The following is a 26365-nucleotide window of genomic DNA, read 5'->3' as shown; positions in this document are numbered from 1 at the left end:
GGGTGACTTCAATACCTTGTTCTCAACAATAGACAGATTATCCAGACAAAAAGTTAACAAAGAAATATTAGAGCAAGGAGTGGTAGTGCATACCTATAATCCAAATGGTTTTTTGTTTTTTGGGAGGCTGAGGCAGGAGGATCACAAGTTCAAAGCCAGCCTCAGCAAGTTAGTGAGGCCCTATGTAATTTAGGGAGATCCTGTCCCAAAATAAAAAATAAAATGGGCGAGGGATGTAGCTCAATGGTTAAGTGTTCCTGGGTTCAACCTCTGGTACCAAAACAAACAAACAAAAACCAAAAAACAAAACAAAACACCCCCCTGAAACCATTAGAGTGAACCTAGACTATAGATCAAATAGGCTTAATAGATATCTACAGAATATTCCATTCAATAGCTGCAGAATACACATTCTTTTCATCAGCACATGGAAATTTTTCCAAACTAGATCATATTTTAGGCTGAAAAGCAAGTCTTAAGAAATTAAAAAAAAACTGAAATAATTTCTTGCATCTTATCTGATTGTAATGGAATGAAATTAGAAATAAAGCCAGGTGTGGTGGTGCATGCTTGTAATCCCAGCAGTTTGGGAGGCTGAGGCAGGAGGATCACAAATTCAAAGCCAGCCTCAGCAATTTAGCAAGGCCCTAAGCAAGTCAGAGAGACCCTGTCTCTAATAAAATAGAAAAAGGGGCTGAGGATGTGGCTCAGTGGTTGAGTGTCCCTGGGTTCAATTCCCAGTACCAAAAAAAAAAAAAATTAGAAATCAACAGTAAGAGAAACTATAGAAATTATATAAACACATGGAGATTGAACAACACACTTTTGAATGAGATCAGAGTGGAAATTAAAAAGATTTCTTTAACCAAACAAAAATGGAAACTCAACATACCAAAACCTGTGGAATACAGCAAAAGTGGTACTAAGAGGAACATTTTTAGTAATAATTACCTATAAAAATATCCCAAATAAATAACTCAAAAGATGCATTTTAAGTCTTAGAAAAATAAGAACAAACCAAACTCGAAATCAGAAGAAAAGAAATATAAATATCAGAGCAGAAATAAATGAAATGGAGACTAAAAGATTAATACAGTGAAGCTAAGAGCTTAGAATTTACAAAGGTAAATAAAACTGACAAAGCTTTAGCTAAACTAATCAAAAGAAAGAGAAACCCAAATAAATAAAATTAAATATGAAAAAAGGAGAAATGTTTATATTAGATACCACTGTAATTCAAAAGATATTAGGGAATATTTTGAAGAACTCTATGCCAATAAATTGGAAATTCTAGGAGAAATGGAAAAATTCCTGTGACCTACCAAATTGAACCAAGAGGTTATTAAAAAACCTAAATAGATCAATTACAAGTACTGAGATCGAAGCAAGAATAAAGTCTCTTAACAGAAAAGCCAAAATGAGATGACTTCACTGCTGAATTTTAGAAGACCTTTAAGGGAAAACTAACACCAGTGCTCTCAAATTATTCAATAAGATAGAAAGGGGAGGAACACTTTCATTGGTTAATTTCCTTCCAGGGCTGCAAGGATGGTTCAACCCTTGCAAATCAATAAATGCAATACAGCACGTAAATACAGTTAAGAATAGAAATCACAGGATCATTTCACTAGATGTAAAAAAAAGCATTTGATAGAATTCAGCATCCTTTTATGATCAAAACCCTGAATAAATTAGGTACTGAAAAATCATACCTCAACATAATAAAGGTTATATATGACAAACCTACAACAAACATCATACTGAATAGGGAAAAATTGAAAATATTTTCTCTAAAATTAGAAATAAGACAAGGGTGTCCACTCTGACCTCTCTTACTTGATACAGTACTTGAAAATATTATCCAGAGCAATCAGGTAAGAGAAAGAAATAAAAGTGAAACAAACTAGAAAAAACAACCCTAAAATTCATATGGAAACACAAAAACTTTTAGTAGCTGAAGCAATCCTGAGCAAAAAGAGCAATGCTAGAGGCATCACCATATCTGATTTCAAAACCTACTATAGAGCCACAATAAAAAATATAGCATGGTATTGGCCTAAAGTTAGACCTGCAGACCAATGGAACAGAACACCCAGAAATAGATCCATATAGCCTCAACTAGCAGATTCTTAGCAAAGGTGCCAAAGACAAACTTTGGAGAAAGGACAACCTTTTTAACAAATGGTGCTGGAAAAACTAGATATTCACTTGTAGAAGATTGAACTAGACCCATATCTCTCACACTATTCAGAAATCAACTCAAAATATTTTGAAGACCTTAACCTAAGATCTGAAACCTTGAAAGTATGAGAAGAAAACATTGAGGAATACTTCAAGATATTGACACAGGCAATGATTTCCTGGATAGGGACTATAGTAGCCCAGGAAACCAAATCGAGAATTAACAATAAATGGAATGACATCAAACTATGAAGCTTCTGCACAGCAAAGGAAGTAATCAACAGAGTGAAGAGACACCCTACAGAATGGGAGAAAATGTTTGCCTGCTATTCATCTGACAGAGAATTATAATCAGAATATAAAAATAACTCACATGTTTGCTACCTACCTAGCCACTAAAGCCATTTAAGTTTACGGCGCTAATGTACACACTCATCTATTAAATCCACTTTAGCCAGCACTACAATAGAAATGGCTGGTCTCAAAATTATAACATACTCTAAGCAACCCTTATTGGGAATATTTTTGCATATCTATCCTGCACAGACCTGGGACAGCTTCGATGAGTCTGAAAAGAATACAGCTGCCAAATCCTGTGGCCTTATTCATTATCCACCAGAGGGCAAATTATTTACACATATAACAATGTATTTGAAATACACTTTGCAAGCATCATCATCAGTTTCTTCAGATACAAAAGAGTTTCATTTATTTGGTTCTCAGGGCATAGAAATCATTGCCCAAATAAAACAGTGGAGATAGCTTCATTCTCAAAACTGAGTATTATTAAAATGTCAAAGTAAACATCATAGAAATACAGCAAGGAGACACAGCGGCTATAGGCAAGGTAGCCTGGTCCCTCTGAAAATCAGACCCAGAGGTCGAAAAGCAGGTTTGGACAAAACCAAGTTGGAGGTACCAATTAGTCTTAATGGAAGTTATTTTCTACCTTACACAGATTTGCTGACAGTACATCAAAGAAAGGTATTAAGTGTCTGCTTTCACTAGGCAGGATTCTCTTTTTCATCAGTGCTTAAACTCACTAAACAAGGAAAAATGGGTACTACATAAACAGCATCATTAATAATATAAAATTCACCTAGAGTAAAAAAAATAATACAGGCTGTCTCATTGTTTTGCAGAAACAGTGATTTCTGTAGCTTTTTACTGGTCCTCTCTGCAGACTTTTCTACTTTGGTGCTTCTCATCTCTCCTTTCCCTCTAGTGCTTCTGCAGGGGGCTTAATGCAAACAACTCGGGAAATCAACCAAGTACCTCCATTTCTTACCTGGCCTAACCAGCCACCACTCCTCCCACCATAGTACTTTCTACCCCTCCAGAAAGGCCTGAACTCAATCTATTAGTCTTTGCAAGTGAGTCATTAAGCCTACCTTCTATATGGCTTGTGGAATCATTAATATGCGCGTTATCCAACATGTGTGAAACACCTGATATAAGATAATAATAAGGCATTTAGGACCTTTGGAGAACTAGGAAATATATATTATGCCTTAAGGTCTTCAGATGCAAAAATTAAAACAAAATGAAAGGTTCTTTGGCTACAACTCATGGCTGTGAGCAGCAACATGACTACATAATCTCAATTACCAGCCCTTCTCTCAGAAGTTGAATTTTACATTTGGAGTATACCATGCTTGAGGGACAAGCCCATGCTAGATCCTTCTTTGTGTCAATTTGTGCATTCTCAATTACTGTTTGCTGGATGATGGTTCCCCCCCACCCTGCAAGAAAAGATAGTTAGTTATTAGGGTAAAAAGTAAAGGTAAGTATCTTGTTGTAGTTGAAAGGTGACTTGGTTTTAGTAACTTTAAACAGGTATACATATGACTCTCATATATCTTTTTGGTTTGTGTCAAAGATTTATTTAATTAATGAATAAAGGAAAAGTAAGATGGTAAATCTTGCTTAAAGAAGAATTGGGGGGTTGGGGCTGGGGATGTGGCTCAAGCGGTAGCGCGCTCGCCTGGCATGCACGCGGCCCGGGTTCGATCCTCAGCACCATATACCAACAAAGATGTCCGCCGAGAACTAAAAAATAAATATTAAAAATTCTCTCTCTCTCTCTCTCTCTCTCTCTCTCTCTCTCTCTCTCTCTCCTCTCTCACTCTCTCTTTAAAAAAAAAAAAAAAAAAAAAAGAAGAATTGGAAGTAGTTACTAGAAGAAAGAATCCTGGAATTAGATACAAAATGGTTTATGTTCCTGTAGGCCATAAGATGTTAACCTTTGAGGCTATCTTTTCTACAAGGCAGAAATCATTTGCATGTCTAGTGGACAAAAATAATTTGCAATTTTTCAATCTTCTCAAGTTAACATATAACTTTATAGCATGTGTTCTGTATAGCAAATAGAAGGTCAGACCAAAATTATATCCTGTAGATCAGTGCTTTTCAAACTGTGATGTGTATAGAATAACCCAGGGGTTTTGTTAAAAATGCAGATTCTAATTGGGTTGGTCTGTGTCAGGGGCTGAAACCCAGGATGCTGATGCTGCTTGTCTGAGGTCCATGCTTTGGTGGCAGGAGAAGCAGGTGCTGTCTAATAGGTGGGCCTGTTGGACAATGCTTAAGTATGTCTTTCAAAAGGCACTGAGTAATCTTTCAGCCTCATTTTCATATTTTGAATAGTTTTTCTAAAAACTATGTTAATGAGTATCATCAGATAAATATGTGCAGTATAAAGGTAGTTCATGTATGACCTATTTGTTCAAGGCCCGAAAATGGATCCTTGCATCCATACGGGTCAAATTACTGGTTCTGTTTTGTATCTGCTCTCATATTCTTCTTTCATTTGCTAAGAGAAGTTATTCAGTTGTACAGGAATGTACAAATTTACTAATCAAGTGGACTTAGGAACTAGGCCTGGAAATACATTGATTTTCCTTTCCCCAAATGTGAGGATATGTAAAGGAACATCTTTCACCAAATTGTGCATCTCATCCTATGATGCAGATGGCTTCAATTCAGTCTATTCATTCCTCACATTGCAAAGGCATTTGCAACAGACAAAGATGTGCATCATCTGTAGGAGACAGCAGTCAGCATGAACACACTGCAGATGTTTACCAAGCAGAATAAATCAGCGTCTGGCCCAGTTGGAATTTTCCCCTATGGAGTTGTTGACCCTGAAACCTGTTTACCTTCCCTGTCTGGTGGAAGGGGTTCTGTTACTGGTCTTGATAATGCTGATGAGAAGAGAGTCTTGGCTAAGGGTAATGAAGGATTAAGCAGTCTTTCCTAGGACACGTTCTCAGGATGTTAGCTTTGTGAAATGTTATTATGAATTCTGTGAAAGAAGGAATCCATGAGCAAATATATTTGGGAAACACTAGGTAAAACCAACAGCTTTATAAAGTCTGGGACTTTTTAGAATCTTTAATAAAATAATATGCAGAGTGAATCTCCAAAAATGATGAAAATTATTTTTTTCCAAAGTTACCACATTTCCTTCATTCTGAGATGCCATTGGATGTAAAGCATACTTTTAATAGTGACTTTTTGTGGATGATGTTTGTTTGGGGGCAAAAGATTAAGCTGGTAAAATAGTTTGACAGTGTAAAATGAAGCTTCATTTTGGAATGTTAAAATGTGACAAAATGAACTTGAGAATTAAGAAAATGTGTTTTGTGGTGGCAGTCTCTTTATGGAACACATATCAGCATCCTAAGCTATTAATATTTCAAGAGGGCACAGTTTAGGAGATAGAAGTATAGAATGTTTTTTTGAAAGGGTAGATTCATTGTTTGTAGAGAACTGATCATGAGCTAAATTTTTTTTTCAGGAAAGAATTGTCAGGAAATTAATAAAACAGAGTTCTGATTGTATTAAACAGATAATTTTATCAAACAGTGTTTGTTTCAAGTAAATGAGTTTGCATTGGTTGGGGCCATGAATCAAGCATGTTTGAATGTCCAGGTATAACCAGTACTTTTTATGCTGAGAGTGGTTTTTGAAACAGCTTAAATTAATAATCAACTATAATTCATGTTAGAAGTGCAATTATAAAGGTAATCTTAGTTTATGAATTGCTTATTAATATTTTCCTGGTCTCTATTGTCTTTATCTACCTGGCTGTGAGTAGGGAGACTTTGGATACTGAAAGGCTTATGCCAGTAGTTCTTTTTCAACAAGGATGACATTAAAAATGACCACTTTAGTATCTCTACGGAAACAAGCCCCAGGCTTCTTTATTCCATGTAGAGTCTTTGAACTGGTTTAGCTGTTTGGATCATTTGATACAAGCTGACAAAGGATTGGAAGGAATGCACTTTTATACATTCTTAATTGAGCTGTTTGGGTGGATGATCAGTTTATGTGTTATTTCTAAGAGTAACTTAATTAAAAGTTAATAATATCTCTTCCAACTCATTACTTTCACTTTTATATCTGCTGTGCATATAGAAAAGTAGTAGCATCTTGCAAGGAATACTCTAACTCTTTAACCCCTTAGAACTTAACTTCTTTTTCACTGTTTTGCCTTGGTCTTTTTCTGCCTGGGTGTTCCAAGGTCACGCGTCCCTCTGACTAATTCTCTTCTGAGAACATTTAATTTTGTAGCCAAGGCTGTTTTGCTCTATCCCTTTGAGTATATTTCACTTATGTTATTTGTTGTTGTCCTTACGAGGTATTTGTCATCTATTTATGCTATGATGAGAACACCATAGTTATTTGTAAAAAATGGGCTCTACTTTGCCCACTATGTTTAGGAACAGATCTATTTGCAATCTGGAATAGTTGGATATTTTTGCAACTCAAATCTTTCTTTGTCATTTATAACTGTGTCCTAGGGGCCTCAGAGAGTCATCATCTAACTGCAGATGGAAATCAAAACAAAACAAATCTATTTTATTTATTTGGAAACTCATAAAACTAGTGCTGCTTTGGTCCTTCTCTGAGTGCTGAGCAAGTGCTGAGCACACCTGTTCTGTACCCAGTCTCTTTTGTCCTCACAGTAGCACCACAGTCAACAGCTGGTATCTCCCAGTACTCACCAGAGCTTGCTGAAGACTGATGGGCATTGTAGAGAGGCTCAAACTTTTCCTCTGAAGTTCAGGATTTGAGTCTGCTGAAATAAACTTGCTACAGACGGATGAACAGGAGATAGAACATGCACATTTATTGATGTGCATAAGCACAGGGTCACACAAGTTGGGAAGTTCAAAATGCAAATGTGAAATATTGTTTTCTTGAGTTCGAGCAGCAGTAGGTGGTGTGGTGCCTAGGGTAGAAAGAATCTGAACTTAAAGTTTAGCACAGCTGGGTTTGGTTGCCAGCTTTGTTACTTTCTAACCCTGTGTTCAGGTTAGGCACAAAGATACAAATTATATCACTTCTCTGTGCCTCAAACGTCTTCTTTAAAATGGGACTCTTCTACCACCCCAGTGCTGAAGGAGGAGCAAATGTGATAACATATCTTGCCCATATGTATGTCATACCACGTCTGCCTCATACCCAGGTATGGTAGTACTTGATCTCATCATTGCCTAAGAAATACTAAACTACGCCAAAGGAGCTATGTTGTTTAAAGAGTTTTAAAATCATTTCAAGCACCCCCCCCAATTCTCCAGACCTTCCCAAGACTTAAAAGTCCTGACACTGAAACCTGCTTACTTTTTCTTCTCAAAGCAAGCTAGGATGCATTCATCAGGCACAGATGATTTCTGCAGTCATTTTAATTTCCATGAAGATGTACAAAAGAAAAGAATTTTCTGGTTTAACTACAATGGGGTAGGCTCTCAAAATCTTAACTTGTATTAACAGAAATTTCTGTGATGCAATTCCATTTCTAGCAAAAGCAGAAAGAAGATGGTTGGGATTTTTTATGAGCTAGAATAGCAGAGGTAATGTTATATAAAACTATAGGAATTTAATTACCCTATTCCACAAATGTAGTTTTCAAATAAAGGAGTCAAAAGGATTTCCAAAGCTATTCTTCTGAACTGGGATATAAAAACCCAGAGTACATTTAGTAGATGTAAAATGTATTACTGTACATTATGAGCCTCCACAATGAATGGTAGCACAATACAAAACTCGACATGAGACTGAACACACAGTGATTAAAAATCTCTTTGCTCTCTTCTTAGAAATATTACAATTTGCTTGGAGTTTTATGTGCTCATTACTGTAGGGATGAGCATTTCTGGAATATTTCTGGTGGGCAGAGTTCACACTGGAGAAAGGTCTTCCAGAAAAATGGAAATTTCATCAATTTGAAAGATGAAATCCAGACTAGGTGTAAGTAAGAAATGCTGTTAGGGTTGGGAGGAATAAATCACCTGGAAGACGGGGGAGCACATCATTCTTTTCAGGGTCTGAAAGTCTATCCTTTACATAAAAAAAAATCATCCCCTGACTTAGGGACTCCTCTGTTGAAAAGTCTTTACAGAAACTGTTGTTTTTTCCTTCTTATTATAAAACTGACACATACTCATTATAGAAAATTCTGAAAAATGGATAAGGAAGAAAAAGAAAGTAAAGAACATTTATAATATCACAGCAACAATAACCATTCTTAACATTTTGGCATATAGCCTTCAAGTTTTTCTGAAAAGTCATTTTGACCCATCGAATAAGGACTTCGTGAAAGGGAATCCTGGCTTTGGAAAAAGGAGTAACGAGGTGTTCATCCATTTATCAAACACTTGTGCTGTCAGGAGAGACTTTATCTTTTATATCCACAGAAGAAAGGATAAATTGGAAATAGTCTAGAAATACAGGGCTTATGAGTCTCAGTTAAGCTGCAGTGTTTCAATGAACGTCAGATGTGGCTAATGAGTTTTGTTTGCTTTTCCTTCTTTTTCTCAGAAAAAAAAATCAACAGACACCACATTTTTCTTAAGCAATTGGTTTCCATACATGTTCCTCAACCTTCACATCTTGCATTAGTCTTGTCCCCATTAGTGAGTGCTACTTTTGTCCAGTCACCTCATTATTCACCCTCTCCTATTGTTCTCTTTTTGAGTAAAATCGTAGACATCTGCCAGTAGCAATAGTATTCTAAAGCTTTCCCGTAACAGTTGCTCCCAAATACTCCTACTGCTCCGGAGTAAGAGGGAAACTGGAATCCATAGTAAACAGTGAACGCTACTATTGTAGACTATGTAGTTTTCCTGGGCCTGGGCCATTTGGGACTGGCAGGAGAGGCAGTATTGTGTGGTGAGTGATTCAGAGTGCAGATTTGGGGATCAAATTACCTAGGTTCATATCCAGGCTTTGTTACTGACTGGCTAGGTGATAAAAATTAGGTGAGTAAAAATTATTCATGATATTGGCTAAAAAATGGTAAGGCAAACTTGACTCAGGATCATCAGGACAGATAAAGGGACTGCTGCATTGGGGATTTGCAATGGAGGAGAGAGAGATTGGGCTCAGCTGCTAACAAAGAAATGTGGGAATTTGTAACCAAGGAGTGGGATGGGGTGAGAGGTGGTTAGTGCATGGAGAATTACTGAAGGAACTGTGAGAGGTAAGGAGGGATCCTAACTAAGCTGACCTGAGAGGACTCATGCTGAAGGGAGGCCATGATGTCATACATCACTGGGAGATGGGTGGGGGATCAGGAACCTGATTAGACACTGAAGGTGATCAGATATCAAGCATGGGGCATTCTGGCTAAACTGACTTAGCAGTATTCTTGCTACAATTGGACAATGCAGAGATGAGCCTGAAAGTCCCAAAGTTAAGATCAGCTGAAAAAGGAGCCCAGGGGAAACTGACTAGTTTGGGCAAGGAGAGAATCTTTGTCAGTGACTTTAGACAAGTTACGTAATCTCTTTGTGCCCACGTTCCATCACTTTTAAAATGAGACAAATAATACTATCTAATCTTATGGAGCTGTTGTGAGAATCGATGAGATAATGCATCGTGAAGCTGCTTAGCACAGTGCTAAGTGTTAAAAAATGCCAGTTAGCGTATTTTGCATGATGGAACTCTTAGACATCTAGTTGACCATATCAGTACTTGCGTATAGGAAAGGCCCCTGGAGAGTTTCTACTTTCCTGTGTGACCTTGGGTAATTCTCTAACTTTCGACATCTCAGGTTTTCCTATCTGAAATGCCGACTGTGCAGTTTATTTTACAAAGGGGTTTTAGATGGAGATAGCGTGCTACTTTGCAATGTAAAGTGTTTTATCTATAAATAATAGAAGTAAGGCCTCCCTAGAAGATGTCAAGTTGCTCCCTGGAGATGGAGGAGGCCTCCCCTGACTTAATAGCACACCTCCCCTGAGTGAACGTTGAGAGAGGCAAGTCGCAGGAAACAGCTTAGGAAAATAAATGAGAAAATATTGTTTGTGCCAGGGAGAGCCCATGAAATATGAATTCCTGACTAAACTTCTCAAGCAGATTAGGAGTGATGCTGTTCATTGATACATGCAGCCCTCCCTTAATAACAAAACAACGCAATAAATTTGGGGTTTCAAATCTTGGCTGCTGTTCCTCATGAGCTCAAGCTTCTGCTAACTCAAGCCAGGTACTGCAGTTGGGCTGTAAGAGGGTTGAATTAACATAAGAGTATGCAAGGAAGCTCTTGGCAGAATGCCCAAACAGGTCGTTTGCTCTAGTTTTGATGCATTTTGGATAAGTCTCCATGTTTGTACACAGGGGTCCTATGTTGGTGTCCAACTAACAAGGTTTAAACGTTCTCTGTAATAAAACAAGGGGAAGTGCCTTAAAATGGCTTATGTTAGAGACATTTAAATGTTTAGCTATCATGCAAGCTTTTTCATTTTTTTTGGTTGTTTACTTTTTCCTTTCTCAAATCTAATTAAAAAGACTTAATTCTTCAAGATAAAAAGTCAAATCTATAATAGGTGAGGAAAGGGACCCTGGATTCTGCTCCTTAGAAAAGGTATAGCAGACAGGAAGATGCTGATTTGTAATCCAGGAAAATATAAATAAATACATCCCTATATTAGCTTGCAACTTGCTTAAATTTTTAAACCATGTCTACATTTACTCATCAGAGGATATCACACAACTGTTCCTCATTCCTGGCTTTTCTTAATAAGACCAGCCTCCTTGGCAGTCAGATTGCCTTTACACAAGGGGACAATTGGCCAGAGCTGAGTTGCTGTCTTCCCATTAGATGGGCTTCATGATCCTCAGGTGGGAAGTGGAATATCATCTCAGTTACCTGCCTTCCCCCTACCCACTGATTAAGGGGCTTTACCGATTAGGGGAGGGGAAGGTGAACAGAGAGATTGCTGTTCTAGGCAGCAGCAAACACACCACTCTCTTGGTAGCCAGAGCCAGAAAGTAAGTTTGGCAAATTAGCTTGTCATGAGACACTGTAAATATTTCAAGTTGTGCCATTCTTTATCATCTCATGAATTCTCATCAGCCAGAGTTAATTTTGTGCCTATCAAGTAATACACCTAAATCAAATGTAAGTATGTATTGTTGTTTAAAGTAAGACTATCTTATATTTAGTTCTGTACTTGTAATGTGACTTTTTAATAAGAAACAGTGTGTTGTATTTCTAACCTACCCTCATTTGTTGTCTGAGCTCTCTAGAGCTGTGCTCATTGCAGTACTGCTTCCCACTAGTAACACTTAGAAGACTTTGGCTTCCTTTTATGACTGGCATGTAGTGTGCACTTCTGGTTGACTCCCTGCAGGCCTGTGCTGTGTTACTTAGCTGACCCAGAGATAACCAAAGAAAGGAGGGCACCTCCCCCAGGGCAAGCCATGGAGGATGACTGTAGCAAGCTAAACACACCCTTATCTGCCCTGGCACAGTGAACTCAGCCATCAAGGACTCAATTCTGGGGTCTGGTAGTGTTCAGTCACTCTGGGAACAGGAGGAGGACAGCGAGCTATAGTGCAGACCATATGCTCTAGTGCAGGCCTGCACACCTGCTTCCAGTCCGGCTCTAATATCCCTAAGCTTGCTGAAGTTACTGGACCTGTCTTCATTTCCCCATCTGTAAAATGGGAGACTGAGCACTGACACATAGTAAGAGTTCAGTAAAAGGTAGTATTTATTTCATTTTCTCTACTTTGCAAAGAATCTGAAACTCAGAATGGTTAAATAACTTTCCCAGGACCAAGTAAATGGCAGAGCCTGTCCTTGAACTTTGGTCTCTCAGTCCAAAGTCGAAGTGCTCAAACTCCCATGCTCCATTTACCTTCCCAGTGCCTACCTCTCAGGGTTGTAAGATGTAAAGTGCTTAACACTGTCTGGTGGAGTGTAGGCTTCAATAACTGGCAGTGATGATGATTAGAGATAGGGAAGCTCGGCTGAACTTAAATGCCTGCTAGAGTTTCAATTACCTGTAAACCCTCATTGTGACAAGGACCCCACTTCACAGGTATATCTTTTCAGCCCCATTTACACATACAGATAGTTGGTGTCGAGTGGGAGAGATGATGATGGTAGTGGTGACGGTTAGTGACTAGGAAAGAAACACGACTTCATTAATAAAAACTTAAAATAGAAAGCTACTCAGTGTAATGGAGCAGCAAGAATGGCTCTCACCGCTAAACATACCTTTCTTGTCAGTTCTCAGATATATAATCATCGTCCAGGATTCCCAGTCTTGCCTAGAAAGAAATAGGTGAGAAAGTGGAAGCTCTTTAGCCCTCATGTCTAGGAGGGTGTTGCTTTTAGTAATGCAGGGATAAAAATAAAACGACCCTCTAAAGGCAGTGGTGACGACCCACAGCTCACTTGGAAGTCAGTAAAAATCTCATTTTTCATACGAGTGTTGGAGAGCTGACCTTTAAAATCACCACATCTGGGGAGAATGTGTGATTTGATGCAGAACATTTCAGGGCAGGCTCAAGGATGAATGGTTGAGAATATGCTCATCAGTTTTCTTCTCCTTCAAGGAACCCAGAACTGCTTAGGTTATAAAAGTCAGCTCTTGGACACTTCCAAACCTGTAGCATTTGCTTAAGTAGGTCTTCTGCACAAAATGGATTAAACACATATAGAAATGGAATGCTGATCCATGCAGCTGGTATGAAAATGAGGGGTGTGTGTGTGTACGTCTTCATAGCGGAGTTCGGCCATTTCAAGGTAGCTAGTTGTATAATAAGATCAGCGAAGGGACATTTTGAAAAAGATGAAATTGCTTTAAAAGAAGAGCCATACTTTGTGAATCACTTTGTTATGGAGATGCTACATTGAGGCTCATGAACTGGATCTGGGGTTCAAGGAGTAATACTACTGAATATAAAACTAGCTTTTGATTTGTGAAACTTGAAATACCTGCTGGTCTAGAAGGCATAAAAAGAAGCCTATTTGTATTCATAATACCTATTTGAAAGAGCTGTGGAAGTTTGTGGAAATCAGAATTGTCTGGATAGACATCTTACAGATTCATCTCCAGAAGAAAATATCTGTTTGATCTTATGTGTCATCATCTGCTAACTGAAGGTCTGGGTGGTGATACCTATATAAATTCCTCATAGCTTTAATCCTGAGCAGTCTGGGCTGTGAGGCACTTCAGTGCTTGAATCTGTCACATCACAGACTCCTCCATACCTTGACCAAGCACAGTTAGCATTTTCCCTGGCTAAGCTTCAGTTGGCTGCAATCTTCAGAAACAGCAAACTGAAAGACTTTCCCCCTGACATTTTTGGATGATGAATCAGATGTCAGAATCAATGAGTTTTCAGAGTTACTGCTTGTAATGAGGAAGCCCAAAGCCACTTAACCACGAGGCTGCTGAGCTTCTGTAGGAGATACCTGCCAGTCAACCTGTGTCCATGATCCTGAAGGCCTGCAAGGTGCCAGGCTTGACTGTGACAAGGAAGTCCACTCCTTCCTTCCTTTCTGACATGGAGGGCTGTTGGCTGTCCTTGAAGGGAGCATAGAGGAAGGCCAAGGAACATATCTGTTTCTGAACCTGTAAGTGAAAACCTATTTGATGACGAATGTAGAGGAGTTTTCATTTTTTTTTTTTTTTTTTTTTTTTTTTTAGTTTTCATCTTTTTAACGTCTGTAATACTGGAAAAATTGGCTGAGATTAGTGATTACTGACCCAGGCTGTCCCTGACTCTATTGGCATGACCTACTGGGGAACTCTTCTGGCTTATGCTCCTCCCTCCCTCCCATATTCGCTGAGGGTCTGCTACATGTCAGGCAGGGTGGTAGAGAACAGACATTAAACTATAACAATAGCAAACAAACAAGCCAAGTCAGGCCCTGTCCCTGATTTTAGGAAGTTCAGTGTTTGTTGGAGGGGACAGGTTAGAAGGCTGGCAATTTCAGCATGAATCCAACAGTGCTACCTAACCTGGGAGACCCACAGGAATTAGACAAGAGCATTCCAGTCAGGGAGAACCCAGATGGAAGAGAGCAAGGTCAATCTGTGCTGTCGCCACCAGTTCTGTGATGGGAGGTGAGTAGGGAGGAAGAAGATTGAGAGATGAGGATCTAGAGATCCTGGAGAAGGCAGGGGCATCCCTTGAAGGGTGTTTTCTGCACTATGCAGAGTTTGGACCTTCACTCTAGGGTAGTGGGACGGTGAAGGTTTGTCATTGGGCTGTCACATGGCCATGGTGATCTGGCAGGGGATGGGAGTATCCTGGGTGGATCTTGCTGGAGTTTTAGGGCGACCAGTTCCTTAGGTGGTACTGATGTTCAGTGAATGCATGGCACTCCTCTTAGTTCATGAGTGGGAGGAAGATGAGGGGGATTTTTCTTTCTTCCTCCTCTTCTTCCTTTTCAATTTGGAAAATACCATTAGAGCCTGGTGTGGGGACTGCTAAGTATTAAGTAAAAACAAAGTCAGGTGGCCTTTGAATTTGAAAATGCCCAAAGATGAGCTGAAGAATGGGCAATAAAACTTATATGGCCAGAGGGCGCTTAAACCATGCATTTATTTTTTCAAAGCATCCACCACAACAAAAAAATACAGGCAGCAGTAGTCAAGGAGCACACAGAAAAATCCAGACTGACGCAGGGCTGTTGAAAATCCGCCTATGTCGACGTATTCTTCAATAAAAGTTGTTTTCTGCTGACACTCTTTTTTCCCCCCTACAAATGTTCCTCTTATATTTGATGATCAATTTTCCACAAGGTTTGCCATAATGTTTCCTCAGAGTTTAGGACTTTACATTTTAATTCCTCCGATGGCTGTTGTAACCTAAGACAATGTGCGTTGTTTTCGAAAGTCAGGGGCGTTATTTTCTAGCTGACAAGACGTTACTGGGATCCCTTCCCTTTTCCTGCACTTGTGTTGCTCTATCCTGGTTTGAGGAGGGTCACTGGCAGAAAAGGCAGTTTCGGCTGGAGCCCGTGACCTGGTACGCAGTAATTTGACCCATATCTACCTTCTGGTGACACATATTTCCCTTAAGCACCCCCCATCCCACCTGCACCCCCAGCAACCTGGACCCAGTCACTCTTTCAAGGAGCTTGTTTTCCTGTAGCCTGGCTAAGATCCCATTAATCCTTCTAAGTCCAATACAAGGTTCAAATTCTTCCTGTCCTGAGACAGACAAGTAAGCACAATTCAGACAGAGTGAGACCCTTATGGTAGGATTAAAATCAGAATTCTTTGTTATTTTTATTTGTCATCTCTCTGTCCATATTGTGCCTTTTTAAGCATAGAGGTGGTCTCTTTAGCTACATTTGTAATTGCAACTAGAACTTAGAAGAATTTAACAAATATAAAATTTTTTTGATGCTAGGGATGAACTCAGGGCCTTGCACATGCTAAGCCATGCACATGCTCTACCACTGAGCTATACCCTTATCCCCTAACAAATATAATATTTAAAATGACGTTTGTGACCTTCTGAGAGTTATGGTGGTTTTCACTTAGAGACTCAAGGAGAGAATATGGTAAAATATAATAGAAACCTGTATATAAGTACAGTGCCACAAGGCATTTGGCCACTGAACTTGGAATTTGTACAAAGATTATTCTTAAATCCGTGAACATTTGAGGAGTGGCTTCATTTTGTTAAGGGCCAGATGGGGCTTCAAAGGCATGGAATAAGTGGCCTGAGATCGTAGAGCTGCTGTGGTCCCAGGACTGTGGAGGAACAGTGTTGACTGGGGACTAGAGCCCTGGATCAGACCTCACGTTTCCCAGCCATGTTTCTACCACTTTTGCACTCAAATTTGATGTGGCACTAGTTAGATAATGGCAACATGTATGGCAAAATGTTGAAGCATGCAAAAACCACCTTTCTGCTCTCTTGAGGTTCAGACCCAGAAAAATTTTCCCACTCTGGACCTTTGTTTTGCAAATCAAAGCATTGGGGCAGGCATAGACACCTTAGTGTGATTTGGCTTTAAGTACAACTCTTGGGAATAGTTGGAGTTTAAATGTTTGAAGAAAAAGCAGCAAAGACTGATGTCTGGTGGGAAGTTTTGTTTGAGTGATGGGGCACAGGTGTGGCTGTTCAGAGTCAGTGACCCCCCCCCATGTGGCTCTAGCAATGCAGCCTTCATTTTCACTTTTAGTTCCCAATGTTTATTTCTATTGCCTTAATATTTCTATTCTAAAGTTTCCTGCTTAGCCATCAAACATCATTCTTGTTCCATACTATGATCATTGGCAATTTAATCAAGATGAAGGAATCTTGGCTAAAGTTAGAAAAACACTCATTGTTTATAAACTGAAATTTTGATGTAACTAAACTTCAGATTAGTAGCTGGGGGTGGGTGGTAGAGGGGGAACTTGAAAGTCTCTACCTTTTCAACAACCTTGCAAATGTATACTTTGACATGCTATTTGTTCGAGGATGAAAAAGTCTTACCAAAAACTCTGCAAAAGGGAGGCTATGAGACACCGAGTCTCTTTTATGTGTTTTTATCTACAGTGACCAGAGCTTTAGACCCCTGATGTTAGAACAGTTTTGAGTGGCATTCTTCCTTTCTGGGATTTATCCTTTTGTTATGACATGGGCATCTAGTAGAACAAACGCTTGTTACACGGGTGTTGGAGCAGTGTCCTGGAGGTCCCAGTTCTACAGGCATTGAGCCTTTATTTGCTAGATCATAAAGAAGTAGTGGTGGTGGTGGACGAGTGTGGGAGGCAGAATCCAGAAGTGGGTCAGGGAAGCGTGGGTTGCCAGGGGCACTTGAGGAGTGGGGTAATAGCTATTTACATCCCTTCTGGAACGATTTCAGTATTTCAACACCAGGAACTACTTTGCAAGTGTGATTGGCTGTTACTGGTCCAGAGTGCAATCACTAATGGCAAAGAATGCTAGATTAGCAGTTGGAAACCTGAGTTTAATTCCTAACTCTGCTAACCCTTATGTGAGATCTGAGCAAATCATTTAAAATTTGAGCTTCAGTTTTCCCACTATACAAAGGAAATAACAAGAACTGCTCTGTCACAAGTGTGTAGTAAGATAGCATGTAAGGATAAATAGGATCTAAAGAAGGGCCTGAGGAGTTCTCTTATAAGAAAAGCACACAAATATAACACATAACTTTTTTTAAACCAGTGACTATCTTTTTGTTTTGTTTTGTTGATGGACCTTTATTTTATTCATATGTGGTGTTGAGAATCAAACCCAGTGCCTCAAACATGTGAGGCAAGTGCTCTACCAGTGAGCCACAACCGCAGCTCCAACATATAACTTTTTGTTATGTTAACACATTTCAGTTGCTCTTTCAACTTCTTGCTTCCTGCCCATGTGCAAGATATGTGGAAAATGGAATTCTAGGTATGCAATGATGCATATTATCACTTGAAGATATATGTTACCAATATGTAAGATCAAGCTTTTAGGAAAGGTGACAGAGAAAATATATCACTCATTTACTCACTTGGGTATCTATTAAATGACATGTTTAAGCCAAATTTTCTGGAGAAGGTTAAAAAAAAATCATACTTGAGCTTTCTCCTAGCAGTTTATAGTGCCATTTAAATCCAATTTTTGTACCTACAATGACTTTTGGGCAGAATTTATGTAATTATTTCAAAGGATGCAGGGAGTATGAGAGGCAGGAGGTAAAATCTCCCATCAAGAGGCAAACTGAAAGAGTAAATTCCTATCCCATCAAAAGTTCCTTGACAAACTTGGACATTTAATTGGAATATGTGACCTTAGCAAGAACTTCAGGCACCTAGCACCAAACATAAGAAGGGTGTTGCATGGTGTGATTTTTGTGAATCACCACAAGGGATCGTTGTGTACTTCATTGGGTGTCCTGTCATGCCTGGGGACTTGGTTCCTTCAGACTTTTATCACTGTCCATCTGAAACCTTTTCAAAGATGATGCACTACCAGAAGTGATCTGAAGATGGCAGCATTGGGCGACCTATCTCCTTTTCCTAAGAGCACTACTCCAGCCATGTTCCACAGCAGTGTTTGGATTTCAGATTGTCACTCAGACTTCCTTTGCTTTAATGACTGTGTGTGTAAATGACTCTGCTTTTCTTCTGTGGAAGAGGTCCGATCTATCATTCCTGTTTTGGTTTTCAGTTAATGATTGTATATAATTATACTCAAGTAAAATATTTATAAATAATTATATATTACAATTGACATATAAAATTTGGAATTCATGAACATCAGTGCTGATGAAAGGTACCCTTCAATTTGGGAGGTGCTAGTTTTGGTATTATTTGTTTGTTTAAAAGACACCAGCAGCCAAGAATTGGCAATTCTCTTTTGCAGGTGTTTTTTGTTTTTTTGTTTTTTTTTGTTTTTTAAACAAGGCTCAGAATATGTTTTCACTCTTTATTTTTATTTTTTTTCTAATTGCTAGGATATTTGTTTGGTAAATCTCCAGGGAGTATATTATAGATCCACATCTGGAGAGTTCTCAGAGGAAAATAAACTCTATTTTCTTAAATTTTCAAGAAGCAATTAGTTATCCTCAAATTCTGAAGGGTCCTCAAGAGGTCAGCTAGTTCAACTCTAAGCCAGCTTCACATATAAAACCAGACAGTAGAAATGTGCGGTTGCTCCTTCCTCCTAATTAGTGATCTAATTGAGGTCTTCACCGGTATCGAAAACAGAAAGAAAACTACCCTGAACAAGTTCATAATTCAAATTTTGCCAACACTTGAGTTTCGGGTGCAATTTACTATTTCTCATTATCTGTCAGTCACACATGGAGCTGCAAATGGAAAACTATCTCCAAGCAAAAGTTCTCATTCTCTGAGGACAAAGGGCTGCAGAAGCAGCATCCAGGGGCTTTCTTTGGTCAAGGAGCACAGGAAACCAAAGGGAAAGGTAGACGGAGAGCAAGCAGATGGAGCTGTGTGAGGTCAGAGTTTCTGGAAGGACTCCCAGATGATGTAAGGGCGAGAGTACAGTCTGCACCATAGGAAGGAAGATGCACGGTGGTTCTTCCCTCTAGGTTGCTCTGATGCTAGAATCACATTGACTACACACTGGATGATAGATTGACTTTTGAATCTTTAGCTGAATTGACATAGACCTTTTAATTCCTGCTGTAAAATAGGGTGGGAGGCCAAATCGCTGTGAAAACTGTGAACAACACACCAGATTTTTCTCAGAGGCTGTCTCTGCTTGTTTTGATTTGGATAATAGCCGTGACCATGAATTATGTATGCATTGATGTAGCATAAGTAAAATTAAAAATGCACTTAATAGCTGACCTAAATGCTCCTGTAGCTGGCTCCATATGTGTATTTTGGATGCTTTTGAATATGACAGCACATTTTTTCCCCCCCGCACAAATTCTTTTATATTCAATGTTAAATCTTTAAGGATGTCATGTCATGGGCTATAAAGGCAGTATAAATTAGGGAAATCAGCTAAAGGTACACTAAGAAGGTGCCATGAGATTCTAGTTTTCCTGTTTTAGACCACTCAACTTCAGAGGTCATCCTCACACTAAAAAATAAATAATGCCTTCCTAAACTGTGGGACATCTTAACCTCCACATGAAAATAGAACAAACTGCTATGTGCTACAAATACTATTTTCTGCCCCTCCTCAGGAGTGTTGAAATCCTCTTTCTCAACACCTTCAGTGCTCGGTCGTCACTAATGCAGGACAGTGTTAATCTGATGCAGCTTTTATTGCTCATAGTCAGCTTCTCACTTATCTGTCAGAGCAAAAGTAGTGTGTTTGTAGACCCTCACAACAGCATCTGTTGGCTTTGTCTAGGTTGATTTTATAAATCCAACAGAAGAGATTGCAAGTTTTAATATCCTGGGGAAGCTGTAGTACTTGATTTTGATACAACTAAGGTCATTATACACACACACACACACACACACACACACACACACATATGAATCCACACATGCATATACATATGCATACATAGCTATACATTTAAGATCTTAATAAAACACACACCAAAGTTGTGGTTATGATAATCTGGTAGGCATATTCTTGCTTTCTTGGTCTCTTTTATTTTTTCACCACAACTCTTTCGCAAGCATAGGCACCTAATAGGTATTCAATAAGTTTGTTGAATGAATAAACAAATTACGAAAATCAGTTTGAGATGATTGGATTCCAAGCAATTTTTTCCACATTTGCATGAACTTATTTATGTCATTGGAATTCAGGTTGGTAAATATAGCAACATTTTTTTATGGTGTTACCACTGTGATAGTCATTTATTTCTAAATCTGTGCTTTTATTTTTAAAATTATTGCATAGGATAGGATAGGATAGGATTTGACCTATAGGGTTTCTGAATCTAGGAAGTATGAAGTATCTTAGTAGTTAATACTTTACCCATATAATTTAAATTTATGGAAGGATTATTCATTAAACAAGAGAGTAGATTTCGATAAATGTTGTTTTAAATGTTTTTAAGTTGATAACATTGAAGAAATTATGTACAGTGCAATCAGTTTACTTTGGGTGCCATTTTATTCTTCTGAGGAACTTGTTGACCAATTCACTGGATGTGTGTCTATTTTTTTTTTTCCAGTGCTATTTCTTCACAATTGAGTTTGGCCTTTGCAAGCAAGAAGGGCAACTGCGGGCATATGGAGCAGGACTGCTTTCCTCCATTGGAGAATTACAGGTATGAAGCTGTGAATGAAAATATCCTTCCCAAGCAAACTGGTTCAAGGTCATGGAAAATATTGATTTGTTTGTCTGAGCATTTCTACTCACAGATACCCCATACATATTTAATATAGAGGATTTGGCACCTCAGATGTGGGTGCTGACCTAACTTTTTGCACTTCTGAAAGTGGGTCATGCCTTTCTGGGTTTCTGGTGTGACTCAAATGGATGAACAGCTATGTGTACAAATCAACAGGAAGGATAAATGTATCCTCAAGTGTTTGGTAACAAATGGCTGGCCTAAATTTAGTGCTGAAAAGTGGGCAATGACCTAGCAGTGATCCTACTGATTGAAATTCACTTGTGAGGGTGGCTTGGCTACACTGATTTCTGTCACCTCCATTGTTCCCATAGACTGCCCATCATCTTCTTTCTAAAGGGGGGTTTGAGGTTATTTTAGTTTCTTTTATGTACATTAATTCAAAATTAATGGATATTAAAACACTTGTGTACAATTTGAAAAAAAAACTAAGGATATTGTCAAAGAGGAGTCTATTATGTGTTAGAGATGCCTAGAGAATGCTATTTTTTTGCCTTAAAATATAGTAAAATGATCATTTATTCAGAAATTATGGGGCTTGGGACGTTCTGATATTCATAGTTTGGTAATTTAAGAATTGCTATCTATGCATCACTGGGGAATAGCAAGTTCTGATGAATTTAGAATGTAATATTATATACAATCTGGAAATGGTGCTAGAGATCAATTCAATATTTCCTTGATTATTTAGACCAAGATCAGGTTATGTACTATCCTAGGGTTTTTATTTTGAGACTGGTTATTCCTACATAATATAGTTGGGAAATATATTATTATTGGAACTTTTTGGTTGGTTGTATTATTATTATCTTTTAGTTGTTGAGGGACCTTTATTTTACTTATTTACATATGGTGCTAAGAATTGAACCCAATGCCTCACATATGCTGGGTAAGTGCTCTCCCACTGAGATACAACCCCATCCTCGGTTGGTTGTATTCCTAAAAGATGCAATTTCACTGCAGTTCTACCGAGTTTGCTCATTCCATGACTCCATTCCTTCATGAATTCTTCAAAAGGTTGATTGAGCATTTACAATGTGCCTTGTACTGTGTCAGACACTTGGGATGAAAAGACAAATAATAATGATGGAGAAGAAGAATAGGAAGAAAATAGCACAACAACCTTAATAAACCCTTAAATAGACCTTAGTGTTTTGGGTACTTTAGCCATATTAATCCACTTGATCCTCATAATAACCCAGTGAGACAGGTGGTGGTGTTATTACAGATGAGAAAACTGCAGATGAGAAAACTGAGGCATAAAGACATTAAGGGATTTGTCTAAGGTCACATAGCTAGTAAGTGTTGAAGCTGGACTCAAATGCAGACCGTCGAGGCCTCAAGAACTGAGCTCTTAACCACCAGGCTGTGCTGCCTGGGACCCTGGCTATTCGGGGGTCGACTTCTAGTGCCAGAGATAACCCACGAACCGGATAAGAAAAAAAAGGTGACAAATGTGCCTGGTACATCTTAGGCCATGCCTGAGGGGGCTTGCTGACAAGGACCCTGCTACCCAAGCTGATTCTTGAGGGATGGGAAGGGTAAGGAAAGGACAATGTGCACAGATCAAACAGTGGACAATAGAATGCATGCCCTGGACGCTGGTCTAAGCCTGGCCCAGTTGGGGAACTAACTGAGGCTCAGCACGACTGGAATAGAGGATAATGGTCAACATTAACACACACACACATAACAACAACAACAACAATTACAACAATAAACACTTGAAGTAATTTTTTTAAAGATCAAATTTTAATGGAAAATCCATTTGGGGTTAATTTCAGCATACTGGCCCAAACCCCAATCAATAGGATGATATTATATCTCCATAAGCTCTTGTCTTTTTACAGGATGTTTTTTGATTTCTCTGCAAAAAGTGTTAGTGAGAAAATGATGCAGCTCAAGACATATTTACATTCTCCTCAGATGGTTTATAAATTATACCAGAAACAAAAGAAACAAATCTCTCTCGTGGCCCCCAACTTTTGACAGGGTCTTCTGGTCTGGTTAATGAGGCATGTGCAGGCAGCACTGAGGTGAATCTGTTGTTTTTGCTCCTATTGATGTGGACAGAATTGTCTGGGAATGGAAATCAGCCAGAAATACATACACCAAAGGGCATTGTCCGCCATGCATCTACTGGTTCTGGTCCATCACCTCTAGTCGTTAGCATTCTTCCATTCTCAAATTTCAACACTGGAACATCCTTATGATTGCTACTTCAGACCACTTTTACAATTCAGAAATTCTTTCTCTAAGAATATCTTCTGCTTGTTCACAGAGAATGCATAACCTGAGATGCTTTCCTTAGCACCCTCTCTCTGCCTGGCTTCTGTAAATGCCCAGAGCCCTCTTAGAGCTCTTCTCAATACTTTGATTTTTTTTTTTATTTGAATGGATAAATGATGGTTCTGGATCCAATATAGGGATAACTTTATGAAAAGTATTATCATAATTCATGTATAAACATGCTTACAGTTTTGAATGCCTCTTGCAGTAAATATTTTATGCTGTGCCAACTCTTTCCCAAACGTACGTACCTGCTAAGTTGTTTGAGGTCTGGCATAGTCTTTCACATAAGTACTCACCTTCGGTCCCAGAACAGAACACTTCCAAAATTTGTGCTATAACACTTCTAAAATTTCCCTGAGGCGTAGATGGTGCTCTTCAGAGCTGACCAAATATTTCCAAGTGGTACTTCTGTAGTTTGGGGGATAACATTCATTTTTCTCTCATTTTTTGCATAAGTCTTATTTTTATCTTTGAAGACAGAAATGAAACAAACATGGAAAATCTTTTAAGAGCTAAAAAAAAAAAATCTGATAACCATAACTACTATTCCTCGCCCCTCCATCTCTGTGTTGTCAGATCTGATCTGTGGCAGGCACTCCAAAAGTGTGTCAGGGTGGGACTTTTCCATACCTTCCATCACTGCAGAGAGCAGTTAATCATGAATTAAATCGTCTCAAAAGCTGACTTTGAAAAACAGGTTGAAAATTGGATAATTGATCCCCATTTACCCACAATCTAGCTCGTATCCTTTATTTCACACTCTTTTTCTCTATATCCTAGAGTTGATCTAACTCTATAAATCTAGGCATCATTTTTCATCTCTTATTTGCTTGTTCATTCATTCATTTTATTCAACAAAAACAAAATTGATTGTCCAAATTTCAAGGAACATGGGATCAAGTAGGAAACCTGTAAGAAAAGGATGGATATAGATCTCAGCCCAATTCTTTTGGAGAAGCAGCAGTGAAATTTGTTCACATTAGGTGCTCAGGAAATGAATGCTAATTGATAGATTAGATTTTTGAGATAAAACTCACAATTTATCTCAAAAGCAAGAGCCAATTCCATTTCTTTTTCACTTCTTTATATTTTTCAGGCCGCAGATTATATTTTTATTTTTTATAAGTGGTCTTACCATCCACCCCATAGTCGTTGTTTCAATATTTCATATAAATACATTTGTTTTCCTTTTTCATGTTTTGACAAGGCTGGTGGTTTAAGCAAATGTAATTATTATTGCCTTTTGGCTTTAGTTTTAGGATGCCCTTGTGAAGTGAATTTATTGTGTTGCCTTTATATAGCTATTAATCAGCATTCTCAGAACAGCTTTCTATTTATTACAATCATTTGTATTTACTGCTACTTCCAGCAACTCTGGGAGGTGGTCAGAATTATTGCCAGGCTGTGGAGAAGAGCCTCCAGAGGCTTGAAGTTTCTCTGAGGTCATCTAGTAGGTCAGTGGTATTGCCAGAGTTGAGACTGTGCCGCTGAGCCCTACTCCTTAATCCTGTTCAGATGTCTCCTGCCTCCCCTTCTCCCTCCTAGTGCTGTAAGGAGCAAATGATGGAGGATGGGAGCTGTAAACTGTCTCTGGCCTTCACAAAGGGGTTGCTTGAAGAGGAGGTTGGTTGTCCTTTTGTCCATGCAGCTTATTCCAACTGGTATGACCTAAGCATTGCTGATTTAAAAAAAATAATAATAAGTTGGATGCATCATTGGCCTTTGCAATAGGGATATCGATGGCATGTTGTGCCTGGCTTGAAGGATGAGCCTGTGGGGGGGGGGTTCAAAAAATACCACATGCACACATACACACCATGCACAGATACATATATTTGTTGTTCTGATGTGGGAAAAGATGATTGTGGTGTGAGTGTAGGAGTGTTTGTGAATTCTTATTTGGAATCTAGGGCCCAAACTACCCATAAACCTGACTTCACACTTGAGTTTTTTTCAAACTTTAACCAGTCCTAATATAGAGAGTGAGGATCACAGGGTTTACATCTAGAATAGTTGAGATAATAATTCTGAGTCATTGCAAAGACAGGTGTCTGATGAGCGAGCCCAGGGCTGGTATTCTTACAGACTAAGTCCTGGAAGTCTCATGGCTGAGGCATGCTTCTTCCCTGGAGAGAGGGGCTGCACACATGGTGAAAGGTACGGCTGAACATAGATGTGTGCCAAGCTTCTTCCTTGGACTAAATAGCAATAATACCTAAATATATTGAGTACTTCCCAAGTAGGCATTTTGCGTACATGACCTCATTTAATTCTGGCCACAACTCTGGGTTATAGACACCACTAGTTTTCCCATTTTTCAGGTGAAGACTAGAAAGGGCCTATAGAAGTTAAGTAAATTGTCTTGAGTCATAAAGGCAGGAAGGGATGGAGCCAGTTGAACCTCAGTTCTTTATCTTAAAGACTTATTCTCTTAATCACTGTATAATATTGTCTACTAACAACTAAATTTTAGGAGATTTTGATGTTGAAAAGAGATTTTTTATAATTAATAGTCTGGAGTGAGAAATTAAAGTTAATTACAGCTGATTATATTGGTAATGGCCACCTATGTGGGGAAGGGTGGCAAGGCCATTCCCAGGCCCAGTGGGAGAGGCTGTTGTGATCAATTACACTGGCTGGAAGGTGGTGTAAGTACTGCATATTTACAGACCCTGTTAACATTATATTGCAAGAAGAGCTGCAGAATCCATGAAGCTCTAACATCTCAGTTTATCAAAGTGGAGAGTGCAGCCCAAACTGAGGTAGTTTCACTCATTTGCTATCATATACTTAGCTTCTGTGGGACAGCATCCAGGTTTATGTGTTCCAGACCTGTGCCCTTGTCTTTAGCAC

The 26365-nt window shown here is 38.9% G+C and overlaps 1 protein-coding gene across 2 annotated transcripts in view; it reads left to right on the top strand.

Moving 5' to 3' along the window:
* Tph2 (tryptophan hydroxylase 2) overlaps positions 1 to 26365 on the top strand; it is a 232927-nt gene that overhangs the window by 60352 nt on the left and 146210 nt on the right. For both annotated transcript variants that reach the window (XR_013440445.1, XM_005330422.4), the window contains exon 9: positions 21041 to 21136. Coding sequence is in view for 1 of the 2 variants with exons in the window: in XM_005330422.4 (XP_005330479.1) it covers positions 21041 to 21136 (96 nt within the window). In the remaining variant the exon portion in view is untranslated. The remainder of the gene's footprint in view (positions 1 to 21040; positions 21137 to 26365) is intronic.

This window comes from Ictidomys tridecemlineatus, chromosome 6 (assembly GCF_052094955.1).
Source record: "Ictidomys tridecemlineatus isolate mIctTri1 chromosome 6, mIctTri1.hap1, whole genome shotgun sequence".
Classification (NCBI taxonomy): domain Eukaryota; kingdom Metazoa; phylum Chordata; class Mammalia; order Rodentia; family Sciuridae; genus Ictidomys; species Ictidomys tridecemlineatus.
Note: the sequence above shows the minus strand (reverse complement) of the source record. Positions and strands in the feature narration are given on the sequence as shown.